This window comes from Podarcis bocagei (genome assembly GCF_964188305.1).
Source record: "Podarcis bocagei genome assembly, chromosome: 1".
Taxonomy (NCBI): domain Eukaryota; kingdom Metazoa; phylum Chordata; class Lepidosauria; order Squamata; family Lacertidae; genus Podarcis; species Podarcis bocagei.
The window spans coordinates 35,594,383-35,615,460 of NC_138125.1; the positions used below are offsets into that span (position 1 = coordinate 35,594,383).

General features: G+C 39.7%; 1 protein-coding gene and 1 long non-coding RNA gene across 4 annotated transcripts; one reads left to right on the forward strand and one right to left on the reverse strand.

The window, feature by feature from the left end:
* Positions 1-4,681: 4,681 nt before the first annotated feature.
* Positions 4,682-21,078, reverse strand: SRP54 (signal recognition particle 54). 3 transcript variants are annotated; one of them, XM_081209206.1, is made up of 16 exons: positions 20,945-21,078; positions 15,182-15,291; positions 14,759-14,850; positions 13,400-13,484; positions 11,539-11,643; positions 10,694-10,760; positions 10,553-10,610; positions 9,725-9,875; positions 8,443-8,591; positions 7,874-7,974; positions 7,653-7,739; positions 7,433-7,506; positions 7,169-7,277; positions 6,764-6,934; positions 5,911-6,006; positions 4,682-5,132 (listed from the first exon to the last, which is right to left on the reverse strand). In XM_081209206.1, exons 2-16 carry the CDS (start codon positions 15,257-15,259, stop codon positions 5,041-5,043), a joined length of 1,515 nt encoding a protein of 504 aa, XP_081065332.1. In that variant the 5' UTR covers positions 15,260-15,291; positions 20,945-21,078; the 3' UTR covers positions 4,682-5,040. The 3 variants fall into 3 exon arrangements, with proteins under 3 accessions (XP_081065332.1, XP_081065331.1, XP_081065333.1); XM_081209205.1 differs by lacking the exon at positions 20,945-21,078 and adding an exon at positions 19,352-19,604; XM_081209207.1 differs by lacking the exon at positions 20,945-21,078 and adding an exon at positions 17,816-17,873.
* On the forward strand, positions 5,108-6,405 carry LOC308596315. The gene is made up of 2 exons (XR_014012459.1): positions 5,108-5,193; positions 6,255-6,405. It is a non-coding gene; the product is annotated as an uncharacterized lncRNA (long non-coding RNA).

Genomic DNA, 21,078 nt, shown 5'->3' on the forward strand with positions numbered 1-21,078 from the left:
CCAAAGGCGGCGGCAGATGCGGCGGCCTAGCTAGCTTCTGTCTGCCACTGCCAGCGGGCAGGTGTGTCCCCCACACACACACACACTCTCCACGGTTCTTCGGTTAGTGGCGAGTTAGGGCTCAAGGACGAGGTAGCCTAAGTGCCATCTGTTGTCGGGCGTCAATAGTTTGTGGAGCTACGGGAAACAAAAACAAATCTTTATCAATCTCCAGCATGGACTCTGCTTGCTGGACTCCAACTCCCATCATCCATTGCTGTTGACTCCTGGCTGGAGCTGAGGGGAGTTGGAGTTCAGCAGCTTCTGGAGGGCCACAGCTTCACACACGCTGCTTATCTATACCGGGATGGCCCTCCAGCTGTTTTTGGACTACAACTCCCATCATACTTAGCTAACAGAACCAGTGGTCAGGGATGATGGGAATTGTAGTTCCCAAAACAGCTGGAGGACCACATTTGGCCATCACTGCTATATAGACTATTTGCTTGAAGGGTTGGATGGTCATATCATGGATTTTTAAAGTTGCAGTTTCTACATTGCAAGGGGATTGGACTAGATGAAACACCACCACACCCCGTAGGGTTGCCATACTTCAAAAAATGAAAATCTGGACGCAACAAAGTTGTTGAGCTAAATCTAAAAATAAAATTTTAAAAATGAGTTATTTTTAAGGAAATTCGCCAGAATATATGCTTCTGACATGGGTTGCCATACTTCCTGATTTTCCCAGACATTTAAGTGCTTTCCGCCCAGGCATATGGCCACCCCACCCCATGATACCTTGCAACTCTACAATTTTATGATTTTTTTAAATAAAGTTTTTATACTTTTCAAATTTATACATTCATTAATTTTACAATCATTTTAACATTTCAAAGTTTGACTTCCTTACCCCTCTATGCAGTTCCTTAAAATTATTTTTTAATACCGTCTGCATACCCAAATTCATTTGCTCATTTAATTATCTATTTTAAATATATACTCTTATGAAACTACAGGTTATTACAATAATCCTGCCAATGTTTTTATCTGTTTGCAATTTATCTGTAAGTATTCAATAAACAATTTAAATTATTTTATTTTTTTAAAAAAGCTTGTTATCTTGATTTCTTGTTCTTCCGGTAAGTTTCACCATTTCTGCATATTCCGTAAGTTTTTGTATCCATTCCTACTTTCCTGAGACTTCTGCTTCTTTCCATTTTGGGACAAGTAGTATTTTTGCTGCCGTAGTCGCATACATAAACAAATTTCTAAACAATTTAGGTAGTCCGGTCCCTATAATTCCCAAAAGAATTATAGGGAATTACAATTCTATGATTTTTGGACAGTCACATGCATTCCAAGGATACTGTGGAGTTGGTAGTTTGGGGAACCAAGGTTAGGGATCTTAAAGGGAAACGTTGGGGGGGGGGTTGGAGAGCCAAGTGTCGCACGATGGCTGGAGCGCTGGGACTATGACCTTGGGAGACCAGGCTTTGAGTCCTCAGCTATGACACTCACTAAGTGAACTTGGGCCAGACGCTGTCTCTCAGTCTAACCTAGTTCAGAAATCAAAAAAGTAGCACCAGTAAGGTCCAGTAGCACCTTAGAGACCAACTAAGTTTGTTCTGGGTATAAGCTTTTATGTGCATGCACACTTCTCCAGATCTGAAGAAGTGTGCATGCACATGAAAGTTTATACCCAGAACAAACCTAGTTGGTCTCTAAGGTGCTACTGGGCAATTTTTTAATTTTGACTGTGTCAGACCAACATGGCTACCTACCTGAATCTACCTCAGAGTTGATGTGAGGAGAAAATGGGGAAGAGAGAATCAGGCTGAGCTCCTTAGAGGGAAAGGTGGCATATAAATGTAATGATAAATATAGAATGTTCAGCACTTCAGTAAGCTAAATAGCTCAGAGTTCTCTGGGAGGAGGGAAGGAATTACGGTACATAGTAGTAAAAAATAAATACAGTGGTGCCTCGCAAGACGGAATTAATTCGTTCCGTGAGTTTTTTCGTCTTGCGATTTTTTTTGTCTTGCGAAGCACGGTGTCAGGAAAGTTTTGGAAAAGCTTCAAAAATCACCAAAGTCTTTAAAAACCTAAAAAAAGGCTACCACACCGCGTTCTATGAGTTGCTCCTCGAAGTCAAGTCGCAACTGTATTAACGGTGTTAAGAAAAAGGAAACAAACTTGCAAGACGTTTCCATCTTGCGAAGCAAGCCCATATGGAAAATCGTCTTGCGAAGCAGCTCAAAAAACAAAAAACCCTTTTGTCTAGCAAGTTTTTTGTCTTGCGAGGCATTCGTCTTGCAAGGTACCACTGTATAAATTATTTGTGTAAGATATGCCTCATCATCCTTCAGACATCTTTCAATATGGAAAAAGTGGCTGTGGGCAGAAGCAAAGAATAGCAGAATAGATTCTTATGGGGCTAAGGAAAGTTTTGTGCACCATTAAAAGGACGGAATAGGGGTGGGGTGGGGCAGAATGGGGTGTTTGCAGGCTTTTCCCAATGGGACTCAATTATAAGCGATTTCACTGATCAGTGTGGTGTCTCCGATCCTAACCCCCACATAAACAGCGCGGTGGTGCCTGTATTATAAAGTAGCTTTCTGGGAAAATAGGCTATTTCATTAGGTACATGAAATGGCAGTTTTAATGCAACAGTTGCTAAACAGGATTGAGACAGAAAAAGCAGCCTTCTACTGACTCAAATCACTGAACAGTTTTATTCAGTATTTTCTACACTAACAGTGGGTGCCCATAATTTCAGGCAGGAATATTTTGCAGCCCTTCCTAGAGACACAAGATTGAGCCTTGGACCTTTTGCATGCAAAACCTCTGTTCTCCTACTGAGCTTCAACCCTTTATCTTTCTTCAAAGTCATTCAATTTAGCCATGAAGCTCACCTTGGGCCAGTCACTGTTTCTCAGTCTCATGTGCCTCACAGGGTTGTCATGAGGACAAAATGAGGGGGAGAAGTATGTATACTACACCTTGAACTCATTGTAGGCAAGTTGGGGTACATGTGTACTAACACAAATTTGCTTTACACATGTAGTTTTTCTGCACAAAATGTAAAGGTTTGACTTCCAGTGAGCCCAGCGGTTGGAGGATTGCAGATGACAACTCTTCAGGAGGATTGTGCCTTCTTGCTTAATTTTGTGGATTCGTTAGCAAAGATGAAAGAAGACAGAAAAATTAGTCCCTAACCAGCTTAGAACAGAACTTATCTCATTTTCCACACACTAAGGCTAAATGTATTTAGGTATGGGAATCCTACTGTCACAAAATATTTTCTGTATTCATACCACAAAGTACTGTATGTAGTGTTAATCTTCTGTAGTTCTTATAGCAACTGTTTCCACCACAACCCCCTCCCACATAGTAGCAAAAGTAGTTCGATTCACAATAGGTTTGGTAGTTTCTGCTTCACCAGTTGATCACTACAGATGTGCTCCTGCGATAGTCTTTGCTAAACATTTGCATCAAGGTAAAAGCTAAGATTTAAAAGTGGGGAAATGTGGGATATATGCTGAAAACTTAATGTTTGATTCCCCCCCCCCCTTTGACTATCAATCAGCTAACTCTGGAAATATTTATTGAGACTTGATTAATTGTGCTAACTAAACCTCTTTTTTTCCCTGTCACTCTTTGGGCATAACATTTGTTTTTGTATGAATCCTACTTAAACCACAACGGAACAGCCACAAGTGTGACAAATTAGTAGGTTATGCAGCATAGTCCATGGAAAAAGTGACATAAAATCACTTAGCTTTTTATTTTAAAAATCTGAAAATGTGCTAATTTAGAGATCGTGGGGCTTTATTGTCCCCCTCTTATACAGCAGACCCCTATGCAGTCTAAAACCCACTTCTAAGGACTGATGGATCCTCTGAAAAGATATGGAATGAGGCACAGGGGGCTACAGCCAGTCAGGGGACTTGGAGGAAACCAGCAGGACCACCAAGCTAAAAGTGGTGCTTGCTCATGCGTGAATCTCTGTATCTAAGGCAGGGTGTTGATAGACAACATCTATCCAGGTATTAGTATAATTAGCTGGGTAGTTAGGCTGAGATTGTGCTTCAAATTAACTGAATATAGTAATGAGGCTTGTTAATTGACTTAAAAACCTGTTGATCAGCACTTTTATTATGTAGAGCTTAAACTGGTGCAGGCCCTCGAGTGCCACACGTTTGCTGTGCCCCAACCCCCACCTACTGGAAGCCTCCCACCATTTTAACCAGTTGGCTCAGAAAACTGGAGCCGCCTCTGACAGAAAAAACAGCTTCAAGAGGCACACAGGCATTATTAGATCTTTGTCTATAATTGGTTTGGGGCCTTAAGATGCCAGTGAGAAAAGCTCTGGAAAAGGTAGCATGAAATATCAACTGGAAAAGTAGTTACCTCCAAAAGAATGCCAAAGTGAAAGAGACACATCAACGTTTCTAGGTGACATGGCTCTTGACATTTTGGAAAGTTCTTGGATCTGCTGCACAGAACTGGAAAAATAGTAGAGATTCGTTTCCAGACAGAATCTCTCCATTGAGCAATCTTTGTCCAAAGTAAATATTTGAATCAAGAAAAACCATCCAGGAACACTTCAATACACTCTAAAGTTAAACACTGGCAATACTTCCCTTACAAGCAGCTTACTTCTGAAGTCCAGTGCAAAGTCACAAAGAAACCCCAACTCTTAAATTTACAACCACTTTATTTTACAGTGTATTTGTGACATATTGGTATTAACCAAAGTTCTGAATTGTTTACAAATATAACGGCTGCCATGAGGCAATTAAAAAGTTCCTCTAAATATTAAATTTGTACATTATTTGATTTTTAACTTAATTCTCCATGTAACATCAAAATTAAAACAGAAAAGAACCAATTTAAGCAAAAATATAACCACTTTCTAGAAATAAATCTAGAAACTCTCAGATTGAAGTTTCAAAAGCATCACTTGTTGCATTAACATTCTCCTTCACTGTAAAAAAAGGAGATCTCATTCTTTTAGTGATGTTCCAGCAAATGGTTAAGTCAGTTTATTAAGGCTTTTTACATGTTATTGAATCCCATCATGCCTTTCATATTTCCAGCAGCACCTTGTTGAAACTGCCGCATCATTGACTGCAGTCCTGCCATGCCACCTGGAATAAAAGAGGAATATTAAATATGGACACTTCAACATTACAGTTTGGAAAAATGCTAGTAAGATGGAACATTTATATAAGAACCGGTCAACTGGAATCCAAAGAGTCGCACAATTAGTTCAGTGTGTGCAATGTAACTTTTGGCTAGCATTTAACCAACAGAAGCCCTTTGTGTCATATTGCAAACAGGCGACTTTTCATAGCATGCTGTGATATGTATTGCTCTTCAAAGACAAAAAAGAATGAAGATTCCACAGGGCATACAGCATAGAAGGAATAGCTTTGACAGAACAGAATAAAATGTATTAAGCATAGGTGTGTGCTAATGCTGGTAGCACAAGCTCTCATTTAACAGTTGCTAAAGTACTTGAGCTCTATTAAAAATTTATGGAAGGCAATAGCTGTCTACTCCTGCTCCAATTTGTTTTAAGAGGAAAAATTCAGTTTCAAACTGTTTGAACCCCACAAGGTGTCCTCAGCACTGATATCCTGCACCAATATGCTACTGATAGATAACTTCCATCATTCCTTTTGCAGAGAAACTGAAATTTGGCAATAACAATTGAACTGTCCTTTAAATTTTGAAACATAACCACATAACCATAGGCCTGTAAGTACTTTAGAATTCTTATCAAGACAGTTGCTTTCCAAGGCAAGTTAGACTTCAGCATTGGACAATATGCAATTACGAGAATTAAAATAGAGTTGTTAAATTACATGGTGTACCTATTTTGTTAGCCTCCTACAGTAAGCAGAGGGGGGAAATAACCATTACCCATATGATGAAGAACTCTGGGATCCATCATCTTTGCCATCTGTTGGTTCAATTTTGCCATCTGGGATGGATTTACGTTCTTTGACATATCACCTCCTTAAAGGGGTGGAAAAACAGGAGGAGGGGAGAGGGAAATGACAAACCCATCAGAAACATTACATGGTGTTTATCCTCTTAGTGTGCTGGCAGTTGTGTATTTTAGAGATGTGCACAAGAAAAGTCAGTAATCTCACTTTTGCTAGAAATCATGCTTATTCACTCTAGAGAACTGGATTGACTGTCTGGCTTGTACAACACTGTTAAAACTTATTTGATTGTCTATAGATTGCTCCTTTCCCCCACAGTTTGGAACACTTTTAAGCAAAGAGAACATTGAGCCTCCACAGCATGGAAAAATATGACATTTGAATCCAAGACCATATCAGTGAACTGCCCTGTGATCTTCGGCTGCAGGTTGGTATACAAATTTATTAAACAAAACAATGAATCATAGTCTCATTAGAAAAGTCTGCTTTCTTTTCAGAGACACAATCAAGACCTATTATCTCTACCACATGTTTCAGCTTCATCTCTTAAACAGGGTCAAACACAATTCTCTGGCGTGATTCCGAGGGAAGTAGAAACATACTGTTTGTGTCTTTTTCAGGAAATGTCTATGAGAATGATGTTTGAAGACCAAATTTACATACTGCTTCTCTACATAGTGATGCTCATGTAATCTATTTTTAACATGGGAATTCATATGCACAAAACATTATTTGTTTTTACAATTGGTCCAGAATTGGGGCTTCTAAAGTTACGCAACTGATTAAATTGGAGAACATGAAATCCATGCAACTTTAATTATTCTCACCTTTGAAAAGTCCTTTTATGCCTCCCATCTTTTTCACCATTTGTGCAAATTTTGTGTACTGTGTCAGGAGTTCTTGAACATCTCTAGTTGAAACACCAGAACCTCTTGCTACTCTTTGGATTCTTCCTGGTTGTTTACTGAAAACTTTGGCCCCATCTGTACTATCAAGTTCTACATTAGAGAAGCCATGGGAAAATAAACAATTTATTGTGCACTGTTAAAATGCTGATGAGTCAATTACAGGTTTTTTAGAAGGGCAACCACTCAAAATTCTATACTAATAGCTTGGTATTTTAGTTTTATAAACAGTAAAGATTAGGTATAATTCATTTAGGCTTTTATTCAATGTAGTAAGTACACTTCAACACATTGGTCACTCAGTTGCTCAACTGCAGGAAATTTTACCTTGATCATTCATACTGTCCATTATTGTCATCAGTTTCTTTAGCCTTGCCATTGATTCCTGTTCGTTGCCTTTACTCATAAAATCTGTTCCGAAACCTGGGATCATACCCTACAACAGTTATAAGTAAATATTAAATGCCATTTTCAAATATATGTAGCATTTTTCAGACTGAATTTTAATGTTTTAGTGCAGAATTTTCTGAACTTAGGAGAAAAAAGAATCTTATCAGATTGCAAAAGAAAACAAGTTTCAGCCATAGTTACCAAGATTTGACTGAAGGGTCCCATTTTCATGATGTTTTGGAACTGTTCATACATATCTCTTAAAGTAAATTGACCTGAAGGGCAAAAGAAGTGGGAGTCAACAATAAATAGTTACATTAAAAAAAAATAGGTTGCTACACTCAATCATTCCAAAACACACTTATGAATAGGTTTTTGAGCTGTTACATTGCGTATTAGTAATACTTTTGGCACAGCTTACCATGTTTTAATTTCTCTATGAGTGCCTCATTGTCATCCAATTTCAATTCATTTACTTTATCTATCAGTCCTTCAATATCTCCCATACCTGTAATACAAAAAGGCATCTTCAGGAACTAAAATAAAAACCATATGAGATTTTTAAATAATCTGAACACACTGAAGAATATATTTTTAGAGAGGTGGTTTTTTTTTTTTGTTCTATCGGCAATTAATACATACCAAGAAGCTTGCTGATGAAGGGTTGTGTTTTAAAAGGTTCAAAGTCATCTATATGTTCTCCAGTACCAATAAAAATTATTGGACTTTTAGTGGCAGCCACTCTGCAATGAAGGACAAAGCCAACTGTAAGTCAATTCAACACAGAGCATTCTAGTGTGCAAGAGGGATTTTAAATAAAATTTATCATTCTGAATTTGAAAAACGTCATTAAAAATTATGAGCCAAATCACAGTGGATACAGCATAAGCCCACTTAAATTTATTTATGCTTAAAGAACAGGTAAAGTAGCCTCATCACAATATTTAAGTCACTGGATTCTGCTGCTTAGAAAATGGATTCCACATTATTAGAGACTGTTTAGCATAGAGCCAAACATGCACACCCCAATGTAACAAGAGGTGGCAATTACTCTTAATGATTTATTTCCCCTTGAGGGAAAATAAAGTTCTTCAAAATAATATTACCAAAGCAAAGGATTAGCATTACTTTCTGAACAGTTTTACTGTACTCAGCTATTTACAGTCACTGAAGTGCTACCTAGCTCCATAATTAAGTGAAAATATACTTACGCACTGAGTGCCCCACCTCCCTTTGCATGGCCATCCAGTTTTGTTACAATCACAGAAGCAACATCAACTTTATCTTTGAAAGCCTTTGCTTGAGCTTCACAGGCTTGACCAATAGAGGCATCCATCACATAAACAATATTGTCTGGTTGCTGTAAGTATTTACACAAGCAAGAGCAAATAATTAATTTCTCTCTTTCAAACTGCTTTCATATCAGCAAGTATAAAGAAAACATGCAGGAAAGTGTTTTACCATTTTTGCATGTTATCAAAGGAGAAGACAAATCATTCGCAGTACTACACAATGCTAATAATTACTTATAACCAACAATTATTCTGATTTTAATTTTAATATGGGGGCCCAGTTTAAAATTTCCTAAAATTTTGAACTTTTAAAAGTTGGGAGGTTTACAGTGCCCTCAAAAGCTGGTTCAGCATGACTAATAGGATTATTTTGCCATTAAAATCATGCATCTGCAACATATACCAGACATATTGGTAATAGTCTCCATAAATATAGCCCGGCATCAGTCTATTTAGCTCTGTATTAGATCTGGATCATTAAAGAGAGTCCAAGTTGAGGGACTCCATTTTATGACTCCTTCCATTATTATTACTATTATTTATTAAATTTGCATACTGTCCTAAATCCGGCCTCAGGGCGGTTCACAGGATAAAATCAAAATATAAAACCACAAAATATTTAATCGAAATAAAAACAAAAGCAACGCAATAACCACCAACCCCAACACATTTTAAAAGGATAGGACCCAGTCAACCAAAGGCCTGGTTAAAAAGGAACATTTTTGCCTGCCACCTAAAGGTATATAATGAAGGCGCCAGGCGAACCTCCCTGGGGAGAGCATTCCGCAGACGGGGAGCCACTACAGAAAAGGCCCGTTCTCGTATCGCCACCCTCCAGACCTCTCGTGGAGAAGGCACATGAAAGGCCTCAGAAATTGATCTGAAGGTCTGGGTAGGTTCATATGGAAAGAGGCAGTCCTTGAAATATTGTGGTCCTGGGCCATTTAAAGCTTTATAGCTCAAAACCAGCACTTTGAGTTGGGCCCTTCAAAACAGTCCCTGACCCAAAAAGCAAAAATTGTTCATGATTATTTGCCCTATGTTATGCACAGACCCAAAATTTGCAATCCTGTGAACACTTAAAGAGTAACCCCACTGAATCTAGGGATTCATTTTGAGAAGGCAGTACATACTTCAGGATTTCAGCATGACTACTTTCAGCACAGTTGTCAAAAATAAAGCTATTGTGTATAATACTTACTATGGCATTGGCAACTTGTAACATTTCTTCAAAGAGTGAGTCTTCCTGCTTGTGACGACCACTTGTGTCGACAATTATTATTTCAAAGTTTTCATTCTTAAATTTTTCAACACCTTCAGATGCAATGATCACAGGATCCATTTCTGTGTAACTGTTCCAACAGGAACACACATGCTTCAGTTACACGGACAATGTTACCAAGCAGATTTCAACGAGATAGTTCTCTGGCAGGAAACACCCACTATCACTGCGTGCAATTAAGGGGAGGGGGAAGAGTTCCTCCTTCCTATAGTCAGCAGATGTCCCAGCAGCCACAGTGCAAGTATGTAGTTGTCAAGCAGACAGCATAAACTGTTGCTATCAGCAGCCTGCTTGCATGGTGCTGACACAGCCCAACACTTAGTAAGGAAGGGCTTCCTTGGCCCTGCATTGCCTCACTGAAGCAGCTCACTGCTTCCACACGTGAACTGCTTCACCAACCACTGCTATTCTAGACTATTTCCTATGACACTAAGAGTCTGCAAATTTTCTGTGCATGATCAAATGTTTTCAAACTCATTTCAAACCAAGTTACTAAGTTTCTCTCACGGCCATGAAAAGTACTTTAAAAATCAGAAAGAGTGAAATACTTAAATTCTAGCTTTATATTTAAAAAATGCCCTCCAGATGTTGTGGCCATCAGCCTCAGCCAACATAGCCAAGAGTCAGGGATGACTCTTGAAACAACTTCATCTTGGGGGCAGTACATTGACTAATATTGTTCTTCAAATATCATTTCAAAATCTGATAAAATAATTTTTGCAACAGAACTTAGTTAAAGATACATACCTGCCATAGAATGGAATTCTTGCTTTTGTAGCATTCTGTTTTAACTGGTCAAAAGCACCTGTAGAATTCAGACAGTATTTGTTAGCCATGTAGAATATGCACACCTACTGAAAATGGAATCGCTGGGGGAAAGTATTTTACCTGCTCTGTAAGTATCTGCACATATCAAGCATGTCTTCCAGCCTTTCCTCTGGTAGTAGTATGCCAACTGTTAATAAAAAATCCAAAGATGTAATGATAATGTCAAGTTTAGTATTAAGAACTCTCAAGAACATTACATTGTGTTTTCATTATTTTTCAGTGCCCAATAGGAAGACCAAAATGGGCCTTGTGGCACAAGCAGCAATTAAGGCTAATCAATATGGTGCATGAGAACAGTAAGGTTCTTTCATTTCAGACTCGCTTACATTTTGTAAGCTCTTAGGGCAGAACCCTGAGCTGCAGAAGATATGGGTTCTGCTGCCTTTATATGACATTTACAGTGAAGTTTTACTGTCATGCAGTGACAGGTGGCTTGCACTATATGCCACTATTTTGAAGTCTTGTCAAGGTATGGCTATGTACAAGATGTAGACTCTATAAAATGACGACAAAACAGTGACCTTCATTTTATGATCTCCTGCAATGATAGGATTAGATCCATCCTTGACCAGAAAGGAACACACTAACTAGATGCCACTCCAGTGCTAATAGACCTTCTTAAATGGTAATAGTCGTTCTAGTGGCTGCAAAGAGATGTTGGAAACTGATGAATGTCATGTCTTCCCCTCTTCAGTAAGAAGCTTCCACTTGATCAGCATTCCTTTTGGAAATGAAAGAAGCCTTTCTGTTCATGGACCAGAAGGTCTAGATTCTTTATACAAGAAAGATTTTGCCTCGTAACACCTGAATATTCCCCTAAAATTTAGTTCAGTTTTGTTCATAGTCACAAATGTCTATCTGAAAGCAAACAGTCTATATTAAATATTATGAAGAATGCAAATTACCTTTGAACATGATGTTGTTTTGCCACTTCCTTGCAGCCCTACAAACATTATGATATTCTGTTTTCCTTTTGTTGGTGTCCAGGCTTTTACTCCAGGATCTACGAGCTATAAAGCAAAAAGTATACATGTGCGCTACAAAGCAAAGCTTCAGAATCACAGTAACACACAAGATTTTCAGTGTGCAGTTTTGTTTGAAGGTTTAATATATTTTCCCAACATCATGGATGCTCTCTCTTAACTTTGGAAATGAGAAATTAAGATACTTGGAAATCAAAGTAAAACAATGGTATCCTATATCAGTAAATGGTGACATTGCCCAGTTCTGTGCCACTCAAAACCTCTCCAATTACCTATCAGACCAGTGCCAGTGAACAAGTTTAACAAGACCATCCTTACAGTCATTAAGACAGGGGTGGGTAAACTCTGACCCAGCACAGGTCCCAATTTCTCCCACAAGGTCACATTCCCCACCTCACCCCTCCTTCTCTCCATATATGACATCACATGCAGAGATGGTAGAGACACAGCAGGATCAGCTGTGAGACTAACACTCCACCAATCCCTGGAGAAAACGGGCTTGAAGTCTTTGAAGCAGTGTTTCTTTGCAAGCATGGTGCACTAATGTCCCTACAATCATCACCCCACTGTGAAGTCAGGTGAACAGCACATACACCTGCTTTTGCAGTACTCTCAATTGGGGTATTCTAGCTATACAATTGGTATAAAATCCAGTTATTCATTTAAACTACACTGTTGCTCCTTTTAGACATCGCACTAAATCACAGTTCAAGCTAATCATAGTCTGGAAGTCAACCAGCCATAATTTCAACTCCCAAATGTGCAGGCAAGCCACTGATTAGAACCATTTGTCTTTCCTCCGCACCTGCTAAACACTGTTGCTTCTGTGCACAATGGACTCCAGAAGCAGAGCAATTGCTGTAACTAGAGTTTTGTCAATATAACCACCACACTAAAACTGAGGTAGCACAAACTTTGGTTTGGTATTAATTTGAGCCACTGTCAACTGTATAAAGGGTAGATCTCGCCAATGCTGGCTAACAACCTACTCCACTCAACAGATTATTGTACCACATGTAACACAAAGCTTAAGATTTCTGCAGTAGAAAGAAATATGTAAAATGAGTAAGAATAAAATCTGCATTGTAGTATAAAGATGTCCCATAACCATTGTTGTTTTATGTCTGTCAGATGCGGGTGGTGGTTGCTCATGAGTAACCAGGCAGGACTCCGACCTGTCTTTTACAGGTTTCATTGGTGCAAACTATTTACAGTGCAGAACCAACAAGTTCATGTCCGTCTTAGTCACTTGCAAAATCCGGGAGTGGCCTCTTCCAGCTTCTCCTCCAAAATAAAAACTTAGACACCCCAAATCTCTGCCTCCCCTCCTTGGGTTTCACCCCTCTGCGCAGGCTGGGCGACGGAAGTGGTCAGCCAGGTTAGGTGAGGCGCTTGGGCTCTCAGCAGCATCTTTGAGCCCTTCCCTCGCTTGGCTGCCCCCTTCCCTCTCTGCTCTACTGGAGGTGTGGCTTTCCCCACCACTGGACGAGGAGCTGCTCCTCAGAAGCATCGGAGGCTCTCTGTATCCCCCTGCCCCCCTCCCCTGTTCCGATGGCAGTCCCCTGACAATGTCTTAGCAAGATTGCACATACCTACAATTAGAGTGGCAATGGTCACTCAATATTCATATAGAAATGTGGCAACAATGTTCATATGAGAATGTGAGGTAGAAACAAGGAATGTTTGATCAGAAAAAGAAGGAAGCCTAGAGTGCTAGGCTGTATTAAAGCAAGCAACATATGGATTAGAAAAACCAACTGTACTACTATTTAATATATTTTACCTTAACAAGTTCTTTAAAGACAGCATGTTGAATCATTTTCCTTTTATTTAGGCCAGAAGCCATTTCTTCAAGATCAATAGCAGATCTATAGTTCAAACAGGAAATGAGCAATACAAAATCAAAAGCAATACAACAGAAATGTTATGTTGAATTCAATGGGAATTGAATCCAAGAGCATGTTTAGGAGCATGGAGTTATCAAACTTACTCAAAGACCCCCTCTCCCTACGATTTTCAGTAATAGCTACTCATCATGTGCCCACTCTGCGGGAGGCATGAAGAATGGCAACATAAGAACAGGCCTTTTCAGTGGTGGCTTTTACAGGGAGGCATGCCTGGTGTCATGTTTATCTATTTTTAGGCACTAGGCAAAGACTTTCCTCTTTACTCATTTTCAGGCATTTTTGACCCCTTTTTGTGGGGTGGGATCTGTAAGACCTATGCTTTATCCATATAACTGTTTTTAGATTATTATTTGCGTTTGTTTGAACTGGCTTGAATGCATGTCGCTTTGTGAATAACAAATATAATAAATAATAGAACAACAACATTAATGTTAATCAAGTAAAGATGGACAGATAATCAATATACTATGCTTTTGTGCAAAAACATTTGTGTATTCAGAATAGTGTTTTGCTCATCCACATATAAAACAACTAACACCTTTCATATGTCAGTCATACGTATTCCATGCACCAAGTAAATTTCATTGCAAGCAGGATTCCAGCTTGCTATTTCAGTTCGGTCTTGGCAGCTTGCCCAGAAGTACATACAGCTACTCATGTCTCCTACCCTTCCCTCCCAGCAATCAATTTGTTAAAGAAGTGCTGTATCTTGCATTATTCTGAAGGTCCTGGATGTTAGGACTACTTATAACAGAGTTACTATAGGCACAATTCAAAAGGCAAACTTCTACTTGTGGAACAAGACTTCTCCCTGGCACCACCTCTGCAGCCACACATTCACATTCTAAATCTGCTCTGGAGGCCCATCACCCCCAACGCTCCAACTCTCTGGAGCAGATTTTGAGGGTGCACTAGGGGGAGGAGAGGATGGAGAAGTATTGCTGCACAAGAGGAAGTCTGTTCCATTTTCATATGGGCAGAGTTGTATAATACCCCATATTTTTACAAGGACTGTGCAGTACTTCAATTTATGTGGGGCAGATAAGCTATGTCAGAAGAGCACTTATTGAGATATCAGTTATTCCTCTGAAACTAGAAATTGAACTGATTTAAGTTGGGTATTAATTAAGTAGTATGAAGAAGTCACACATGGCCCTCTCAAGGCACAAGCAAACAGAAAGATAATCCCTGGAGAGAAATGTACATCTTTATGTTATCTTGGTTGGGTCACTTACTTGACATTTTCTCTCAGCTGTTTCACTAACTTAATGTTCACATCAGCTTCCAGTAATGCTGTACATACTTCTTTTAACATAGCATTTAAAACCTTGTAAGGAGAAAACAAAGACAATTCAGAAAATGTTAACGTCCTAAATTTTGTTAATCCAGTATTTCAAAGTAAATTACATTTGTAGTAGAAAGTTGTCGTCCAACCATTCCAACAATACAAATTAAGTCTCAGTTAATTAATTGCCACAGCTGCCACAGTGTATGTTTTAAGCAGCTCTCACATGTTTCATGATACAGTATGTACAAATTTAACCTTATTACTTTAAGCTTGGGCCATTTTCTTCCAAAGCCAAATTTGATTGTGAAGAGATAATTCTTACCTTCTAGTTAACTACAACCATTACAACACATATGGAAATGCTACGTACCTCTTCATTGATAATTGTAGCATTGCTCAGAGAGCGCAATGCTGAGGTTATTTTCCTCCCAAGATCTGCTAAAACCATTTTGGCAACTTCAAAGACAACTCAAATATGATCTGTAAAAGAAACATTAAAATATCAATGACATACTGTCCCTCGTGTGAGCTAAACTTTCAGTATTATGAATATAAAAATATTTTTAGAAGTAGAACATGAAGATTTTTTTAAAGATGTGGTACAAAAGAACAAAGGTAATCAACAAGGTACTGAGCTAGAAACATGCTCTGAAAATTTTTCCTACTAATATAGTTTGATTTTTTCAGAGTTAATATGTTGAATAATTACAGCCATCATATTTTGCATGTTAAATTATGCAAATATGCTTCAACATTTATATAAAATTTATAGCTGCATAGAAAGATAAGTTCTGTTGAGTTTCCTAAGCTTCCATTTGTCAAAAGATAAACCTTCCATAATAACCGGATCAAGAACGTTTAGGCTGCAAACCTATAAACACTTACTCCCTGCAAGTCCCACTGAAATCAGTTAGGCTGAATTCTGAATATACATGGATGGGACTGTAGCGAACATTTGAAATGCATTTAACTTTCTTGAACATTTTCTAACTATTTCCCCCCCAAAGTCAACTAGTATTCTTTAGAAAGCAGATTATTCTGCATGGATCCAAAGGCTGTGATCATATTAAAGTGGGATTTGTATCTTTCCTTTCAACAGCAGGACCCCACCTGCATAAAGATCAGACTACTCTGAGAGCTTCCTCTATTTCGAAAGTGGTTTGCAGCATTAGGAAATGCTATTGCAGAAACATACCTAAAGCCTTTGTGGGCACACAGGAATAAATGCAGTTCTTTGGACCCCAACCCAACCTGTGTTGTGCCTCAGCTAAAAGACTATATTCATTTCTGAGAACAGGTAATGTGAGAGGAATCAAATCTTAAGAAAGGAAAAAACGAAAGGTATCTAGGTTACTCTGCTTTACTAGATAAATGATGGACTATGGAGACAAGCTGTGAGAAAGGTAATAGCATTAAACAAGTTCTGGATTATGCATCAAGTATTCAAATCTACTACAGGCAAAGCCCAATGTTACAACTATATCAATTTTCAAGATAAGTTAACACAACCCACAAATTAACCTGAGCAATCAAATTACTCACGCCAAAGTACATTAAGTGCTTGCTGGATCGGGCCAATGCCCCATCTAGTCCAGCATCCTGTTCCCACAGTGGCCAAACAGTTGCCAGTGGAAAATCCATAAAAGAGCACTTTCCCTTCCTGCAGTTTCCAGCAACTGGTATTCAGAAGCATTATTGTTTCCAACCATGGAGGCAGAGCACAACCATCAAGGCTAGTAGCAACTGATACCCTTATATTTCATCAATTTCTCTAACTCTCCTTTAAGGCCATGCAAGTTGGTGGTCATCACTTCCTCATGTGAGAGTAAGTTCCATAGATAAACTATGTGCTGCATGAGGCAGTAATTTCTTTTACCTGTCCTGAATCGTCCAATATTCAGCTTCCTTTAATGTCAACAAGTTCTAGTATTATCAGAGAGGAAGAAACCTTTTTTTCTATCCATTTTCTTTAGGTGATGCATCATTTTATAAACTATCATGTCACCTCTTGCCTGCCTTTTCTCTAAACCAAAAAGTCTCATGTACCGCAGCCTTTCTTCATAGGGGAGTTGCTCCACCCTCTTGTTTTTGTTTCAAAACTTTTCCAGTTCTACAATCTCCATTTTGAAGTGAGGCAAGCAGAACTGTACACAGTGTTTCAAATGTGATCACACCAAATATTTGTATATGTATAATTATCCCTGGTGTGGAATTTGCCATTTTCACAGCTGCCACAGACTAGGTCAACGTCTTCATTCTGTATTACCTTAATTATCTGCATATTTTGCCACAAGTAAGTCTTGTTATATTGAGCTAAGAGTTACTCCCAAGTTATTGTGTATGAAATAGTAGCCAAAGGTAAGATTTTTTTTGGACTTTCTAATTAAAGGCTAAACATCCTGCTTCAAATGGCAGACATTAGCAGAGATAATGGGAAACATTTCATAACCTAAAACAAACTCATTAAATTAGGTTTACTGCAACTGTATCTTACTTTAACTTATTTCTTTTATCTTGTGTATAAAAGTACATACAAATTTGATTCAATTTTAGTTGCTTAATTTAAAATATATAACAGCAATGTCGGGGTTTTTTAACCATTTGAATTAAGCAATATTTTGGTGCGGTTTTTAGAGTCTTTTCAATAACATTTATTATGAAAAATCAAAGAAACTAGTCTATGCTAACTGTATAAGCAGAAAACATAAAAACTGGCTGGGATTGGTAACCAGCCTTTGTTTACAGAGTTTTGCTAGATAAGCCAAAAACTGTGGCCTTAAGTCTGGCTGTGCATTTGTGGTGCTCCAGACCCATTGGCCTCAAAACAGCCAAGGAAGCACCTGCCATACTCCTTTGTAGGAAAGAGTATAACAAGCTTCAGCAACCACGGAGCCAAACCACACCTTCCTTTTAATCTTGGCACTAGGGAGGGGACAGGGAGCACAAGTTCACCAGAGGGTAGAAATGGACTCCACAAAAATGTTTAAAAACCAGTAATACTTGCATTTCCTCAATAGTTCAGAACGGTATTTGTAAGAAGAGTCCCTTATCACCAGTAGCAGAAATTGAAACCGAAAGGTAAAAAAATGTGCAACCTTACCTCTAGCGCAGATCATCTCAACTTGTTCAACTCATGAGGGAAACATATGGTTGAAGTGGCAAAATATGTCAATGCAGAAGGAAGCAAAGCTCCCAGTTCATCTCTACTTTTACCTCCAGGTAGCTAGTTTGGCACCTGCCAACTATACCTTCTACTGAAAAGAACCAGCAACAACCTCCATGGATCACAATAATTCTTTATGACTTAGTTCCCTGATTGACACCTCCTGATACCTGCAAAAGTGATATCTAATTATAGTGTCCCACTTACACAATGGATGTCTGCTTGTGAAAATGGGACTTATCTCCGCCCCACCTACAGCTTGCCCCAGAGCACTCTCTCTGGGGGGGGGGGGAGCATATGTGGAGGGAGGAAAATTCTGTTGCACCTGCTGGCACCACACTGGAGCTCCCAAAAAAGGTACTAAAGATGGGGTTGTTACTTTTAGTAGGTAAGTATTAGCATACTATTGCAAACTAAAAGAGCGCAAGTGTTCCCAGAATAAAAGAGGAGACCTGGAATTATTTACAGTACTATACTCTTGGATTACAATCTTAAAAACACTTAGTAGAAGGTATGTTCCAACAAACTTAGAGGGGTGTAATTATAAGCAACCTCATTTACAACTGCACTACCAGTGGCTAAACTATTTTCCCCCCCACTGTAAACAGATTGCTTTTATTATATCTTGCGAGCAGCCTTGGAGTCACAGATTTGATAGAAAATTGAAGTGTTTTAAATAATCTACACACATACAGGATTTTTTTAGTTGAACTAGCCAAAGATTTCACAGGTAACAAGAAAACTGAAACTGTAGCTCAAAAATTTTAACAGCTGATCAAATACACCAAACAACTCGGGGCCACTTCACATGTAACATTTCTCAAGATGGTTTAAACCTATATACTGCTGCATTTCACAAGTGATAATATATTTTTAAAAGGTCACCGGGAAGACACTGCACACACAAATTTCCCAACTGAATAATTTTTGTTAAAAAAATGAGCATTTGTGTTGTACTTTGCACTTTCACTCAGGTTTTTTTTTAATGTGGTCCTTTGAACTATGTCGTAGTTAATCTGAATGGAGGCTCAGAATCTGTTTTGCATTTAATAGCACAGCCCTACATCGCGCGGAATGAAAAATAATGAGCATGTGGGATTACATACGGAGAAAAGCTTCGAGATTATACAGCAAGGCCGCCGAGGGCTTAAGCAACAACCGTCTCGCCCGATTCGGACTGAGCAATTTTTGCCTTCGCCGCAAAAGCAATTTTCACCTCACCAACACGCCACCCGGCGATCTCCTCCCAAGCCAAGCTGCCCACAGCCCTGAAGTTTGGAGAGATCCAGGGCAACAGCTGGGCAGAACCCAGAAAGGAGCGCGAAGTTTTTATTCGCACCCAAGCGCTGCAGCCACCCGCCCCATCGCAAGACTCACCCAGAACAGCGGCTTCCCCCCTCCTTTTGCCTCTAAAGCGGCGGCGGCCTGGCCCGGCCCGGCCCCGCGACGAGAGCCGCGCGACAGGAAGCCCTCACGAAGCCGTTAACTCAGGCCCAGCACCGGTAACGAGCACCGTCCCCTCCAGTCTCCCCCAGCATAACCGGGAAGAATGTCACGTCACCACTACACGGAGCTTGCGAAGTTAACAGCCTCTCTCACACAAAAGGGGGGGAAACACCCCGCGCGCACTTCCGCTTCCGGGGCATTTATAAGACCCCGCCCACTGTGAGTCCAGGTAGTGAAACCATGCGTGCGCCAGTGAGTGCAGAGGTGGAGGGAGGGTACTGCACGTCTGTAGGGCGCAGGCGGGGTTGGAGAGGTTTCCTTTCGATTCAGAGCTTTAGAGCAATTGTCCAGTAGGGGTTTTAGACTTGTAATCTGTTTTAGTATTTTGTTTTGTTTGTTTTAAAGCAGGGTTGGAAATTTGTCTTACTTTTAATGATTTGTCTTTGGTAAACCGCTTTAAAGTTTTTGGGGTTTTTTTACGATTCAGCGGTGCATATGTTTTATGAAATAGATAAGCAGAAAGGAAATGGTATGTTGACCTCTTAAGTGTGAGAACGAAAGCGGTTTGCCCCATCAAATGTTGATGTGCGTCATCTCGCTTTAATCTTTAAGAATGAACTATGAGGGTTTTAATTTTATTTGCGAACCACCTACGTATATTATGCTTAAGGGTCGCTGGTTTTTTTGTTTTTTAAATCAAGCGTCTAGCTATCAAAAAAGCGGGTGTGAACTAACTGCAAATCGCTGTTAAACCCAATAAAGAATTGCTTGTGAATATATTATAAACGTGCTTTTGGAAACTCGGTGCTTCTGTCAGTTCCCGGTCTAATCCTGTCCCAACACTTACGAAGCAACATTTCACCTACTTAAGTGATCTGGTTTGGCACGCTAAGCAAGTAAAAAATAAGGTTAAAAATAAGCATTTACTTAAAGGAAAGGGGGGGCGGGGCGGGAAACTATCATCTTGGATAGAAAACAATAAATGTATTGTGTCCAGTGGATATTTTTAAAAGGACGTACTTAAACTTGTCCTTCCTGAGTTAGCCATCTATGGATAGTAGGGCATGCCAGATAGATAAACCAGTTCTTTGATATGCTGCTACCAACAATAGTTGGCATCCGTTTCCCTTGGGAGACGATGGAAGAGTGGCCCCCTCTCAAAACTCTGAACCAAAGGACGTTTATAACTTAAGCAAGGTGACCAGATTTTTTGGGGAGGGTGAGAAATGTGGATCCTTTATTGTAAAGCTTTTTTAAACAGAGCAGCATTATTATTTCTATGAAAGGGAGCCTATTTAACGCGGTGTTGGCGTATGTTCATTTTAAGTAACTTTGTATTTTCATGCTTTTGCCACGCATGACGGGGGCGGGGCCGTTTCTGCTAACTGCACGTGCGAACCAGAACCCGTTGGCGGGGTGGGGGCGGGGACCCACTGCGCGCGTTCCTGTTGGATACCGTATCAGAAAACCTTCAGAAAGCGGGCCCTTTGCCAACAAGGGGCGTTGGGCGTCACCATCACGCACCGTAAGGGGCGGGGCTCTGTTATGCCGTGTCTGTCATAGCGCCTCGGCGTATCTCTCGGCGAAAGCGATTCCTCATTTTCTCCCAGGGCTGGTGAGCATAGCGACTGCTCCGCGCATGCGTCCACCAAGGATGG

Coding starts and splice junctions, on each gene's coding strand:
- SRP54 (XM_081209206.1), bottom strand. CDS start 15,259: ATGGTTTTAGCAGATCTTGGGAGGAAAATAACCTCAGCATTGCGCTCT. Junction 11,644..13,399: donor TCTTTAAAGAACTTGTTAAG/GTAAAATATATT, acceptor TTTGCTTTATAG/CTCGTAGATCCTGGAGTAAA. Junction 9,876..10,552: donor AGAATTCCATTCTATGGCAG/GTATGTATCTTT, acceptor CTGTTGGAACAG/TTACACAGAAATGGATCCTG.